Below are 15,589 nucleotides of genomic sequence, written 5' to 3' on the forward strand. Positions count from 1 at the left end.
AGTTTTCACCTGTACTACTCATAGGAGCACTCATAATATACATACCCCTCAAGAAAGACATATAATAAAACTCTATTTTGCTAATGATTTGTTAATATTATGTTTTACTGAATACCATGATAGGAAACGATTAACTACATCACTAAATGATCATTCCGGCTTATACAAAGACAGTTAGCACAACACTTTAACAATAATGTTTTTAAGGAAATGAACAGTCTCACTAGGTTTTTTATAAAACTGTGACAGACACCACAGGTGATGGGAGATGAATAGTCTTGTACCACCTCAGACAGGTAATACAGAGTGAGTCCCCTAATATACCTCTCTCATATACAAGCCTAATGGGGAAAAAACAAACAAACAAACACACACAATTTACCTTCTTCGGTTTCATGCCACACAATCCCTTCCAAGTTCACACTGGTCCCAGGCTCACAGGGTCCAAGGCATTCCGGTTCTGTTACTACTCCAACCTCGCAAGTATTTACACCCACTGAACGAGTCCGTACCAAAAGCTGTTCAACTGGTGCAGCAATATTGGATGAAGATGAGGAAAAGTAGGAAGGTAGAATCTGAGGCGTGATACTGCTGGAAATTGGAGGTGGAGGTGCAGGCACTGTAAACAGGGGGTCAACCTGAAAACAACAGACAAACTTACTATAATGGTGCTGAAAGATGTTTGGTTTTTTTTTTTAAATCAGTTTGCTTAGAATTGTATCAGCTTTAGAGTACATAGGTATTTAGTATATCATAGCGTGATTTCAGTCTTGCACTCTCCATTTTTTTTACATGGATCCCACATGCTGCATATGAAAAAATTATAGAAAAATCTGTCTTGCTAAACAAGACAAAACACTAAAGTTCTAAAAGAATATTCCCTGCAGCCTTAGATTACTAGCATGAAATAAAAAAAGAATTAAAACCACTGTTTTTCTTGCCTCTGGCAGAAGACTGATTTGTGGAAGGAAATTAGTTTTGCAAACTGGGAACAGCATTTTTCTTCCTTAAGAAAAACATTTATGAAGGCATAAAGACATAGAAATGTCTTGTTTTTCTGTAGACCATACAGAAGTGATGTACATGGAACAACTCAAACACCCCTATGCCATGAAACATGATCTCTTGTCATTGCAGCTTTTAAAACACATTATTAGGCTCATCCAACCGATAACACTCCGACACAGTTCTGTCTACTATCTATGCACTTACAATGTCAGAGATTATGACTTCTTTAACAATCACAACTATCCAGCTAATTTATAGGGCTTATCAACACATAGATTTTAGAAGAATAAAATTAATTAGACAGTTACTCTATATGCTGATTTAAAAACACCACCACATTTTTGCAGTATGTTAATTATACCTGTGCAACAGGAGATTTTTCTGCACTGGGGCTTGAGCCTGCAAGGTACTGAGCATTTTGGTCTAACCTAGCAAAGTCCTTAATCATGTGATGGGAATTTGTTTTAGTTTTCCACTCTGCATGCTCAGTCATATATTCACTCTTAAGCACTTCAGAAGCTCAGTAGTTTACTGTGGACATAATGTTCTCTTCTTCACATAAAAATGGAAATAAAAAAATGAGGAAATGAGCTCCCAGTTAAACAGCTGAACCAGGCATCCTGTCAGCTTTGCGTTTATGTTAGTTAAACAATCCTCTATACAATCGTACATTAAAAGGATAAACTAATGTTCATTTGGTCCATCTGAGCCAAGACTCAACCAAGAAACACTTCACCCATCTGAATGTTAAAAGTTTCCTGCTTTCAAACCTGTAATAAAATTTCTTTAACTCTATGTTCTTTACTGTTCTGCATCCCTGATAATAATGCCCAAGAGAGAAGATATTTAGAAGTCACATCCCTATATGTTTTGATTTATGTTTCATGTAAATGCAGCTTAAAGCAGATCAAAGTTCACATTGATGGTTACTCTTTTAAAGCCAAGTTGACAAATGTACAGAGAGGGAGGGAGATTAGAGAGCACATGCTAATATCCATATTATTTATATATTTTCATTATGAGAAAATCTAATCAAATATGAAATGACGAAAAACTTTTAAAAATTGTAATCTGTTCTAACAACAAAGACTGCCAATTTCTCTTTTAATCATCATTCATACAATTGAAAATTGACACTCTCCAGCTATGCACACAATTCTGAATATATGTAAGGACTGAAACTATTTCCTTAAAAATCACTTATTCTTGGTCTTAATTGTTCATAAACATATAGGAAGAAAATTATGATTGCAAGGGCACGAACAAGATGAAATGTAAAGATAACTGGCTGGATTCTCATCTCAGTTATACTGGGGTAAACCAAGTATCAGGGGTAGTCGTGTAAGTCTGTATCCACAAGAACAACAAGGAGTCCGGTGGCACCTTAAAGACTGGGGTAAGTGATGTAATTGAGATCAAATTCTTGTCCAACATACTTATCACATTAGGACTAATAACATTTCTGAGCTAAAAACATAGTGGACCAAACTTCCAAAAAGCAGAGTCTAAATTTTTACCCACAATTCTGCATGTATAAATTTTTTTGCATTGTAACTGCATTTCTCAACATGTGTTAGTTATGTATATATAAAATGCATTTGCATGTACAAGCAGGATAAGTAATGGTCTGACCTACATGCACAAAAGCAATTTGCACACACTTTTTAAAAAAATATTATACGCTATTAATTTTTAAACCGTTACTGCAAGAAACTAAATTTTGTTTCATACAAGATAACACTACACATGGAGAAGAAAAAAAAAAAATCAAAGAATGCAAATATTACAGCAATTTGTAAAACTGAAGGCCTGATTCTCCATTTATTTACACCATGTTTACACCAGGGTGGTCTACTGACTTCAGTGGTGTTATTATGGCATAAAAATGATGTGATACAGTACAGAATCAGAGCCTAGCATCCTTATGCTTATCTTTCTGCCATCAAACTTGCAGAGGTAGGCAATAATAAAAGCAAGAAAGCTTTGTACCATGGGCTGAAGCAGGCAGGTCAACTACCAGCTGACTCCCCAATAGATGATCATTGCAAGATTTCCCTGAACTAAATATGAAATAAAAGAATATCTATGTATAAGCAGCATTCAAAAGACACTGATTCTGCGCTACATAGATCCTGACAGTACCTTGCCAGCAGATAATTCGCTGGTGGAGGGGAACTACTAGCTGAGGCAGAGCCCTTGGAACTGGCTCCTACCATTGCTACCCTTGCCATCCGAGTGTAGCTCTGCATGGTGAATCTCCACTCCTGGTATAAGATGCCTTGGGGATCATATGCCATTGACATAAAAGTAGAGGCGCTCCTAAGATGCTCTACTTCACACTGGCACAGAATCAGGAAGTCATAAATGCACACACATAAGCCTCTACTTATTTCCCTCCTGTGCTGAGTGCAGCTCAGCTGCAGAGGAGAATTTGAGCCCTGTGCCTTTATAAAATTGAAAAATGCTAAATGAATTGCTGGGCTGATGGTTTGCAGCTGGGAAAATTCCTGTGTCATAGATGACATCATTCTTCCATAGGATGTACTCATCACAAAGAGAGGAGAAACACTAAATCTTTGCTTCTGCAGAACTAGAAAAAAAGGACATATTATAAATGGACAAAGACAATATGGCAGACTTTGTTTTTCCATTTCCAAAGTATTACAAACAATTGAATGGGGGGAAAGTGCATATTTGATAGTGTACCCCTTTAGCTATTGATATAAACAGTTTTATTCAGTTCTAGTTTCTCTCCACTTACTAATAAATATTTAGACTTCATTGTTAAAAATACAATACAGCCATAAGGAACCAGGAGGGGGGAAAAGCTGCAAGGTGAATATTACAATAAAAGGAAAGATTGCTCTGTGGAATTAATATAAAACAAAAATCACTGGTAAATAGAAAGATTGTACTATCCTTTTGAATTTGTGCTTGAGGTGAACATTTCCTCACTCATAATAAAAGTGGTGTGGAGCTTCAACAGTGCTCCAGTTTCCAATATTTTAAAATTATTTTAAAAGGTTGCTTGATAATCATAAAGCAATAGTTCTCAGTGATCAGTGTGGTGTCACAAGTGTTTTTTTATGAATGCTCAAAAGGGCACTGATGTAATCTATTAGAGTTAAAAAGAGAGAGGCAGGAAGGCCGCCATCTCCAGTGGAAAAAAGGCACATAAGTTTAACATCTGGTGGTGGCAGTCTGTCAACCTGAAGAAAGTTAATGTCAAGAACAGACGCTCTGCCATTTCTCACTGTTATTTTTGCATGATTATTCCCAGGTGCTGGTACATACGGAGCAGTAGCCTTGCTATTTAACGCACAAGAGATTCCAAGGGGTGGGGGGAGTTGAAACACAGGAAGGTTATTTACACAGATCGTAGCTCTTAATGTACATAATCAAAGGGCTTAAAAAATGTACAGAAATAGTAAAGCAATATTTTCTACATTCACTGTATTTCAAGGGCTTTTGAGAGCTGATTAATAATGAAGGCTACAAAACTGGAGTGTTGTTTGTGGCCGCTTTCCATCGCGGAAAGTTTGATTGTATCAAGCAGTGGTGGTTCTCAGGACTAGAAAGCTGACTGCGAATGAAGAATGTCTGCCAATGAAGGGATAGTAAGTGCTCCAGTGAGCACATCTCCAGCTGAAAATGACAAAAAGACATTTTGGTGGCTGCACTATGAATGCCTTGGTGACTGTATTTGGGTGGGAGAGTTTTAAGAGAGAAGAAATGTCATCTTAAGTGGAAACACATGTGAAGCTCTTAATGTATGCAGATTTCCTTCAATTTCTCATTGGTTTTATTTTAGATACTGAAATTAAGCTCTGTGCATGACAGCCAGTCTTTCTGATGCAGTCACTAATCTCCAGAAGTACAGTTTTGGAGCTTTAAAATTCTGCCTCTCCTACAGGGTGGATTCCATTAAAAAACACTGAATTTCTGTAAAAAAAGATAAGGCCTTCTGTCCTGTAGAAAGGAAGTATGTCTCCAAGGGCCTCACTACACCTGTGGAAACCCATGCTGATGAAAAAATAATCTGGACTGTACACAAGCCCATGGATCCTGGGGTTGTGGTGATCGAAAAGTGATTTAGAATTTTGTTCTAATGAAAATGTTCTGACCTTTTCAGAGACTGTAAATAGATTACTTTAAATTATTAAACATTATTAAGACATAACATATGTCTTTGCTGTTACCTGGAAATTAAGTTTATTTATTTAAACATATTAAATATTTTTAAAAGGTATCTTGCTGAAACTCTAGATGTTCTTGACACAAATTGCAAAAACACAATACATTATTAGCAGCTATACAATAGCCAACAAAACTTCGACGATCAGCTCTGATTCAGCAAAGCACATAAGCAGGTTCATACTATAAGTAATTAAATAGTCTCACTGAAGTCATGACAACTGTCTTGCTGAATTAGGGTCAACAGATCATGATTCTCCCCGCCCCTTTTGAAAAAGTCTGAGTGAACAGATGTCCCTCAGAGAACGCTCTGAAGATCAACAGAACTGAACTATTTCGGATCAAGGTAGAGAAGCAGATTCCAAGCTGAAGGCCCTTTACGGAGAACACTCTGACACCAAACCTCCTCTTTTAAATCAAGACAAATCTAGCTTGAACACTTCCAGTGATAACTACAGCAGCATGGCTGGGGGAAAGAAACTTTTTTTTCCAGGCAGGAAAGGTTCCAAGACATTTTATGGGTCATTTTATGGCATGCCTGAAAATGAAAGCATGACCCTTACCAAAACACACCCTCCATTTAAAAAAAAAAAAAAAAAAAGGCCTGCAAGGAGGACTGCAATATACAAGAAAATGGCAACTATTAATACTGGCGGCAGCATTCACCTTTTTTTTTTTTTTTTTTTTTTAAATACAGATGTATTAGCTCACATTTAATGAAACCACCGCTTCTCAAGTAGGGCTGGGGGAGCTTGAATAATCTGTCCTTGAAGCAAGCTCTCCTTTTCTCCAAATGCCTTTCCAAGATTCCAAGGCCAAGCAAAGATTAACTTGGTTTTACTTTAAAGTATGCCTCTCCTTCGTCAATGGAGCACTGAAACAACAATGGCCCCAGAAGGCCTGATTCTAATCCCATTTACGGTGTGTATAAATAGCAGGAGCTATTCTGTTGAAATTAATGGAATTAAATAATGGGAAAACAAGTATGAGAGGAGAAAAACTGACCAAGAATGTATAGATACAGATCTAAAAACCACTGCTCTCCCTACTAATTCTCCCACTTAATGAAACTGACCATATGAAATAATTCCTTCATCGTCACCACAGAAGAATAATCTCAGGCTCATCTGAAAAATCTCAGTTTAATCTCAGTTCACATATCTCATATTTAAATAACTAACTATCAGCTTTGTAACTCTCAACAATCCACCCAACCTAACCAGTCTGACACAGTAGCTCAACAGACTCGGGTACCAAATAACCAAATGTAAAGTGCAGCTGCTTTTTAATCAATCATTTTGAAAGCTTTGGTCACTACTCAACTGCAGTGCTCTCTAAAGACAATGTAAAACAAACCAATATTCTTCTCAACATTAATTGGGGAAAATGTTATGAAATATGTATGGGAAATATCAAGAAATCTTTTGTAAGCTACATATGTTGCTTAAAATCCTCCGTGCTGTACAAGTTTGATATTGTACAAAAAGGGTCAGTTCCCCCATCTTCAAGATTTACTGTAACAGTCCAACAGCTGGGTTATAGTTCCTCCCAACTACCAAATACATACAATACACAGAAGTATTTTGATGATCACATATCCTCATATGCATATAAGGCTCTACCCAGCTCTCAGATTTGAGATGAACACTTCAAAAGTTGTTTCAAAAAACTGGACTGAAAACACAGGAAACCAACTATGTTAATGATCATTCACAACACGAACGAAAACCTTTCAATACATTCTCATGCAGAAATGAACTTGAATAATAGATGCTAAACTACACAGATAGCACTTCAAGACCAGAAGAGAAGATCTTAAAAAAAGAAGATTAACAGGCAACGGTAAAAAAATCCTCTTTTTCCTTTGATCTTCTATACAAGTCCAGATGCTTGCACTTCCCAAAGCAGCTCACTCCTTTTTAGAATGGGACAGATTAGCATTTGACAGCTGCCTGCAATATTCTGCTGCCAAAGACTGCATCTGCAGAAGCCTGTTTGTCAACTCCAATGTTTGGCAGAGGCATGGGATGATGGCCAGATGGCCACCTTGCCAATTTCTAATAAAGATACTTCTCCTGTCCCAACCAAAGAAAATCCCATTGATTGGGATGAGTATCCCTTAAAAGTCTCTGTCACGACCTTTCTCCACAGTAACATAAGCTTTCCTGATCCACTTCAAAATGGTCACCTCAGGCTGCCTTCTCTAGTGCAAAATAAACAGTCTCTGAAACTCCCTAAATCTAAGGGTAGGTCTTCACTACCAACGTTAAAGCGCTGCCGCGGCAGGACTTTAATGTGTCTGTAGTTGCGGCACCAGCGCTGGGAGAGAGCTCTCCCAGCACTGTAAAAAAACCCACCCCCACGAGGGGAGTGGCTCCCAGCACCGGTGTACTGTCTACACAGGCACTTTACAGCGCTGAAACTTCTATTGCTCGGGGGTGGGGTGGAGGGTTCACACCCCTGCGCAAGAAAGTTTCAGCGCTGTAAAGTGTCTGTGTAGACAAGGTCTCTGTAGATTCACACCACTCTCGGGACAGCAAGACAATGAGTCTACCTTTCTTTTTACTGTTTGGGTTTGGGCAGAATGTATATAAAATTAACTCCCGTTTCATATGGAAGTCTGATGATATCTTGAGTCTGAATTATGAAGAGTTCTAAGCCCAAGCTTGTCCCAGTGAAGGATCAGTTATGGTTCTTTGCCTGAAGGTGCCTGGAGTTCTGTAACCCTTCCAGATAAGCATTCCACAACAAGGAAAAGAAATGTACATAGATATTTTCCTCAGATGTCTGAAGGAGGAGCCTTCAGGATGCTGATCAAGTTCAAATGCCATTCAGGGAACAGGCAATGCACTACTAGATTCAGTTTATGAAAAGCCTTCAGAAAGCTGAACAAATCAGGGTCCCTGCCTATGGAAATGCTGCTGTCCAAGCACTGAAAGCTGCTACTGCCGATGATTGAACCTTGAAGCAGCTGGTACTTAACTCCATGTCCAGCCTAGCTTGTAGAAACTCCAGATCGCTGGCACTGACATGGAGTGAATACATCCTTGCTCTATCACACCACCAAGATAAGGTTTTCCAATCTCAGGTACATATGTGAAGTTAATAACTTCATTGCTTGCGCCATGATTGTAATAACCTTACCTGATAAGCTTGTCTTCTTCAGGTTTTCACTCTCAGTATCCAGGGTTTCAGAGCAATCACCAGAGATCTTCAAGGCAAATAGGCCCTTGGCACACTAGTTCTCTTACTGGAAGTCAAATCCAGCTAGTCACTGACATGATTGCTGTATCCTGGGACAGAGGTCTCTTCAGCCAGTCTAGAGCCATTGAAGACGCTGTATGACTCAGTAATCTCTCATAGATTCATAGACTTTAAGGCCATAAGGAACCAATATGATCATCTAGGGATCTCCTGAATATTGCAGGCCACAGAACCTCACCCACACACTCCTATAATAGACCCCTAACTTCTGGCTGAGTTACTGAAGTCCTCAAATCGTGATTTAAAAAGACTTCAAGTTACAGAAAAGCCACAATTTACAATAGTTTATTTAAACCTGCAGTGACCCGTGCCAATGCTACAGAGGAAGGCAATCCCCTCTACCTTGGGTCTCTGCCAATCTGATCTAGGGTAAAATTCCTTCCCAACTCCAAATATGGCAATCAGTTAGACCCTGAGCATATGGGCAAGACCCACCTGCCAGACACCTGGGAAAGAATTCTCTGTAGTCACTCAGAGCCCTTCGCATCTAGTATCCCGTCAGCAGCTGATGGAGATATTTTCTGCTAGCAGTAGCAGATTGCCTACAATGGCATATAGCCAGTCTCCTCATACCATCCCTCTGCAGGATCTGTAAGTGAGGCTGAACCTCATGGGAGAGCTAAAGAATCTATTTTATCTGCTCTGGCCTCCTTAGAATTCACTAAATACTTCTGTACTTTTCTGTTCTTTCTGGTCATCATTAGGTCAACTTGTGGTCTGCACCCCACTTTTTTCCACATTCAGTCAAGCACTGTGATTTAGCTCCCAGTCTCCTCAACTCAGATATAGCATCAATTCAGGTGCATCGTGCTGAGTCAGTCCATCTTGTTATTTTTATTTCCTGTAATGTGGACTGCCAAAACGAGGGTCTATATCTTTGGACATTTCATGACACCATGTGCTCCCCCGATGTGTGCCACAAACTTGGCATTATCTGATTAGATCCTTACAGATGAGACTTTCAATATGTTCTGAAAATGCAATGTCTTTTTGTCTGGTGTATTTATGGATCACTTACTTTCTTTCCATGCCCATTGGCAGCGTCCTAATTACTTATAAATACTAGATATTATTATTGTCATTATGTAAATTATGACACACACTCATAACCACTACATGACCAAATAAAGTACAACAAAAAATGTCCTCTCTGTTTTCTTTCGCAATCTGGTAGTTCTAATCCTGAAAAGGTATTTATATGATTAGTATTCAACTATCAACTTGAATAACCATAGTTGAAAACACATAGCTAACAAAATACTCTTTTTTTCCCCTAATATCGTTTGCAGTATTTAAGGAATCTTAAATTATCCTAATGAACAAATTCTGCTTTCAGTTACACTGGTGTAAATCCACAGTAACTCCACTGAAAGCAGAATTTGGCGAGGGTGTTTGTTTTAATTGGTAGGGAGGAAGTTAGCTTTTCAAGAGATTTTTAAGGGGCATAAAAACCTTTTGAAAATAATCCAAGTGCAGTGAAGATTTTGAACTGGAAAATAATCCATGTGAGAAAGAAACTGCTAATAACCATTCCTCTCCAAGATGTTTATTTTCTCCCTCTTTTAAAATGGAATTTTGTGCTATGAAAAGTGCCAGACCAATAGCCCTAACCCACAAAGATAGATACACACAGCATAGGAGCTAGCAGTGAAAGCTTTCCCCACATTTACCTATCAGTGTGCCTGAACTCTGAGCTAGCAGACCTTTAAAAGTGTGGGGGGGGGGAAGGGCGGGAGGGAACAGGACCTGAGATTCTTTGCCCTATTAATTCTTTTTCTCTCTGATGTAAATACTAATACGGCTGTCAATTAATGCCAAGTGTAATTAATTATAGTTTATATGAAGACCATCTGTCCACTAGTAACTAAGATCATCAGATAATTTGTTTATAGGCCACTGAACAGATATCTGATCACCAGAGCTTTTCCTCACTGTGCTGAATTCAAAGCTGTGGCCTTGGCATTAGAACCTATTAACTCAGTGGTTCTCAAACTGCAGCCCAGTCAGCAAATAGCTGCGGCCCAATCATGTGACCGCCTCATGGCCATACGGGCAGTATATATATTGTGTGGACGTGGCTCACATAACACACAGAGAGCTGCGTATGTGGCCCACAATGGTAATTAGGTTGAGACCCACTGCATTAACCCATGCCACCCAATCTCTTTCTCAAGCATGTTCCACATTTCTAATGTTTTGCTTTTTCACTGATACTGTCAAGTTGCTTATACAACCCCATCCCTATAAAATCTAAGCATCCAAATAGTTCTGGAGTTTATGCTTGCAACTTTCCTGTTAGGGCATTATTATTTCCATTTTACAGATGCAGAACTGAGACACAGCAAGCCCGTGGTAGAGCCAGGAATTTAACCCAGCTCTCCTGAAGCTCAATCCAGTAATTTAACCACTCAAAACCACTCCTTCCTCCTTTCTTGCATTACTTCATGGATTATTTTTATCAAACAACAGTGTGATAAAAACTGATGGAACTGTAACACCCATCTTCCCCACATAAGAAAACAAAAAAGAAGTCCTATTTTGGGTAATTAATTACTGTATGTTGTAAATTTCTTGTACAATACGCCATCATTCCACACACCTTTTATTTCCTTCTCTCCCTTTTTCTATTTAGATCACTCTGTGATTAATCCATTACAAGAACAACAACAAAAACACTTATTTACACTTGGAAGAAATTCAAATACTTTGCCCAAGTGAAATGAAAAATAAACATAATCTTAACTGTCATAAAATCACGAAATGCCTCTGGCAGTTCTATCAAAGTATGTAGACCTCCAGACCCTTTGAAGAAATGAAACTGCAGTTTATCAAGTGTGATTTATAAGCAACACTGATTTAGCTAGGAGATAACACTGCTTTCTAATCATTAGTAGTCAAACAACAGCCATGTGAACACATCAATTATGGGCCACTGCCAAAAGCCCTTGAGATCCTGGAGATTAACAGCCAATCCTCTGTTTTACAAGCTCACATCAAAAAGAATATTAATAAGAGGAGGGGCAATGTGAAAGCTTGTCAGAGTAATTCAGCCACTGAAACAAGGCTTTTTTTTTTTTTCTTTTTTGCTCTGCCTTGAACAGGTCCATGAAAGAAGCTGGCATAAGCTATAAAACATGGAGCTGCCAATTTCTCAGAAAATGTTTTGCCATTAACATATGAGAAGTTGTAAATGCCCACAAAAGCTCTGTTTGGTGTATAATGGCTACAACTTCTGAGTCTCTATCTTTAAGGCATCAGTTATACAAGAGCAATCATCATTCAAATATTTGCAAATTAACATCCATATACAGCAGCACTCACTGGCTTTTCCCTTCCCTCAAAATCAGAGATATTTGTAATCATAAAAAGAAAAGGAGTACTTGTGGCACCTTAGAGACTAAGCCACAAGTACTCCTCTTCTTTTTGCGAATACAGACTAACACGGCTGCTACTCTGTAATCTGTAACCATAAACAAATTAGCCAGTCTCCAAGACATCCGTCTAATACACCTGACAAGTGAATTAAAATAACTACAAGTGCTAATAAATAGTCATCTCCATATTCATTTTTTTTCTTCAAACGAAACTAAATGAAAACATTTGCCTACTTGTGGAAAAATCCCATGATTGTTCCTTTCTTACTGAATTTTCTCTTATCCAGGGGTGGCTGAGGAAGCCCAACTAGACGTTTATTCTCATTATCATGTAAGGGAGGTGCATGGAGACAAGAATACACCTCCAAAAGGGAGAAGTAATGCAATATTTATTCTTTCACAAAAATGTAAACATTCTCTGTGAGACAAGTTTCAACGGCACATTACTGGCACTTAAATAAAATAATATCAACAATAATACTGCAATAGGCACACTCTTACAACTTGATCCACTTAAGTCAGTTGGACCTTATCTAGATTAGGATAAAGGGTGTTGTTTTAAATAAAATGTGTTAGCTAAACCCTAAGGTTCACTTCAACCAGCTAATCCATTCTAGGTTTTGTCTTCACTATGAAAATAGGTGTGTTCTTAACTCAAGCTAGCTAGATTTACACTAGTTAGCGGGTCAATTAAAACTCAACCTGCTAACTCATGTGTAAAACTACAAACTGGCTTTATACTAGAAGTTTAACCCAATTTAATTAATCTGAGTTAAATAAATCTTATTTGCGTTTTTTTCACAGTGAGGACAAGACCTCAAAATACAATTTGCCCATTAAGATTTTATAGTCTGTTAGTTAAAATGTGCTAACCAACTTTTTTGTTTTTTTAATACCTGTTAGCCTGGGAATGACAATGCCTGGGAATATTTCCGTGGGCACTGGATTGGGCTCTAGTGCTAAGAGTTCTCTTACAATCCCTTCCAAAAGTCATCAAGACCCCTCCAAAAAGTAAAGGACCCCTCCAAAAAATACTACACTTTTACTTCAGAAAGTTTATTATTTCCTTTGTTTTCTATAAAAGCCACCCATTTTAATATTTAGCTGTTTATTTTAAAGAGAATATCTTTAATTAAGTCAGTTATATTTAGAGTGGCATGTCCGCTTGTGTTACTTCTGCTCTGATAAAAATCAGAAGTGGTTCAAGCATCATGCACCTGCTCATTACAAAAATGCCTTCTCATAGTGGTCAGAAATATTTTTTTTAAAAACGTATGCTTGTTTCAAACTTGTAATTTAACAACAATCTGCCTCAAGGGATAAAGTCACCGGAAATCTGAAAATAATTCTTAATAAATGGGGGAAAAAAACCCTTAATATTGAACCAATAAAGTTTCCTATATAGCTGGTGTGGCTATGTAATTATCATCATTACATCATATTAGGATCCATGACACTTACATTATAATGTATTAGATCTGATTTTGCCAATTAACAAGCAAAATTGGGTCAAGGATACAATAGCCAAACTATAGAATGCCTGCTGGTTTTCTCCAAATCTCCGTAAATTCACCTCTGTTTAGCAGATACTCTGCTACAACCAAAACAAGTTACACGTTAAGAGCCAGATAATAGCTGGCCCTTGCATGGATTTGGGAGGGTACAAGAAGCTTTCCCTCCCTCATATGGTGAGCCCAGTACAGCCACAGTTACAATCCCTGCGATCTCCTAAGCCAGTACCAGCTGGGGTGCAGGGCTGGTATTACTTTGGATGCAAAAGGGATGGGAAGATGGTATTGCCTCATAACTCCCTCTCCTGAGCAGGAGAGCTGAGTGGCTGCAGAGGGAAGTACATGCCATGTATTTCTAAGGGGTAGCACAGGGCCCATGCCACTCCTGAGCAACAGGGAGAGTTCCTGACCTCAAGCTGGGCAATGCAGCTTCACACCACCCCGAACACAGGGTAATGATGACCCTAAAACAAACTGATTGAACTGATAAACTGTTAATACTACCCACAACTCTGTCACTCATTGTGTCCAAGGTGGTTTCAAGAACAGGATACATTCATCTGCCATCTGGTTTTTGTTTAGTTGCTTGGGACAAGAAAACCAACTTCTTTACTTTCTCTAACGATAACTGTTTTCCAGTGTGAATGAACTAATCCAAATGAAGAAAAAAATACTGAATATTTAAAAATTGATCTCAGTGGGTGTATTCATATGAATTAGTTTTGCAGGATTGAGTTCTCAATGTCTAGCAAATCAGAAATAGAATATTTATCCATTTTTACAATAATGTTAAAATTAGGGAGGAGATTTTCAATAGTGACCAATGTTTTTCGGTTCTTCAATTTTTGTGTGCCCAGCCTTCTGATATTTAGAAAGTGTTGAGCACTCACTGTCTCGTGTCTCAAGATGGGCAACCAAAAGTTGAAGTCCCTTAAATCACTAACCACTCCTGAAAAACTTGCCCTAAGAACATGAAAAATGAATTTAGGGCCTAGTCCTTTGGAGTCAATGGAAAGCCTCTCACAGCTGACTTAGAACAACCCTTCCTCAGCTCTCGTCCCCTAGCGCCCCTCCTCTACTTACGCTACATTGATGACATCTTCATCACATGGACCCACGGGAAGGAGGCCCTTGAAGAATTCCACATGGATTTCAACAATTTCCACCCCACCATCAACCTCAGCCTGGACCAGTCCATGCAAAAGATCCACTTCCTGGACACTACAGTGCAAATAAGTGATGGTCACATAACCAACCCTATACCGGAAACCTACTACTGACCGCTATACTTACCTACATGCCTCCAGCTTCCATACAGGACACATCACATGATCCATTATCTACAGCCAAGCCCTAAGATACAACTGAATTTGCTCCAATCCCTCAGACAGAGACAAACACCTACAAGATCTTTATCAAGCATTCTTAAAACCACAATACCCACCTGGGGAAGTGAGGAAACAGATTGACAGAGACAGGTACCCAGAAATCACCTACTACAGGACAGGCCCCACAAGGAAAATAACAGAACACCACTGGCCATCATGTACAGCCCCCAGCTAAAACCTTTCCAGCACATCATCAACGATCTACAACTGATCCTGGAAAATGATCCCTCACTCTCCCAGACCTTGGGAGACAGGCCAATCTTCGCTTACAGACAGCCCCCAACCTGAAGCAAATACTCACCAGCAACTACACATCACACCACACACTAACCTAGGAACTGACCCCTGTAGCAAACCTAGTTGCCTACTCTGTCCCCATATCTACTCTAGTGATACCATCGGAGGACCCAACCACATCAGCCACACCATCAGAGGATCATTCACCTGCACGTCTACTAATGTTATATATGCCAGCAATGCCACTCTGTCATGTACATTGGCCAAACCGGACAGTCCCTACTGTAAAAGAATAAATGAACACAAATCGGACATCAGGAATGGGAACATACAAAAGCCAGTGAGAGAACAGTTCAATCTTCCTGGACATTCTATAACAGATTTGAAAGTAGCTATACTTGAACAAAAAAACTTCAGAAACAGACTTCAAAGAGAAATAGCAGAACTAAAATTCATTTGCAAATTTAACACCATTAATTTGGGCTTGAAACGGGGACCGGGAGTGGCTGGCTCATTACAAAAGCAGCTTTGTCTCTCCTGGAATTGACACTTCCTCATCTATTGTTGGGAGTGGACTACATCCACCCTGATTGAATTGGCCCCGTCAACACTG

The 15,589-nt window shown here is 38.9% G+C and overlaps 1 protein-coding gene across 3 annotated transcripts in view; it reads right to left on the reverse strand.

Moving 5' to 3' along the window:
• Positions 1-15,589, reverse strand: part of ZNF608 (zinc finger protein 608) — a gene marked incomplete at its 3' end in the record, with an annotated part of 106,781 nt that overhangs the window by 58,711 nt on the left and 32,481 nt on the right. For all 3 annotated transcript variants that reach the window (XM_084628384.1, XM_084628383.1, XM_084628385.1), the window contains exon 3: positions 383-638. In XM_084628384.1, coding sequence (XP_084484510.1) covers positions 383-638 — 256 coding nt within the window. The remainder of the gene's footprint in view (positions 1-382; positions 639-15,589) is intronic.

Source organism: Lepidochelys olivacea (genome assembly GCF_965140295.1).
Source record: "Lepidochelys olivacea isolate rLepOli2 genome assembly, chromosome: 5".
Taxonomy (NCBI): Eukaryota; Metazoa; Chordata; order Testudines; family Cheloniidae; genus Lepidochelys; species Lepidochelys olivacea.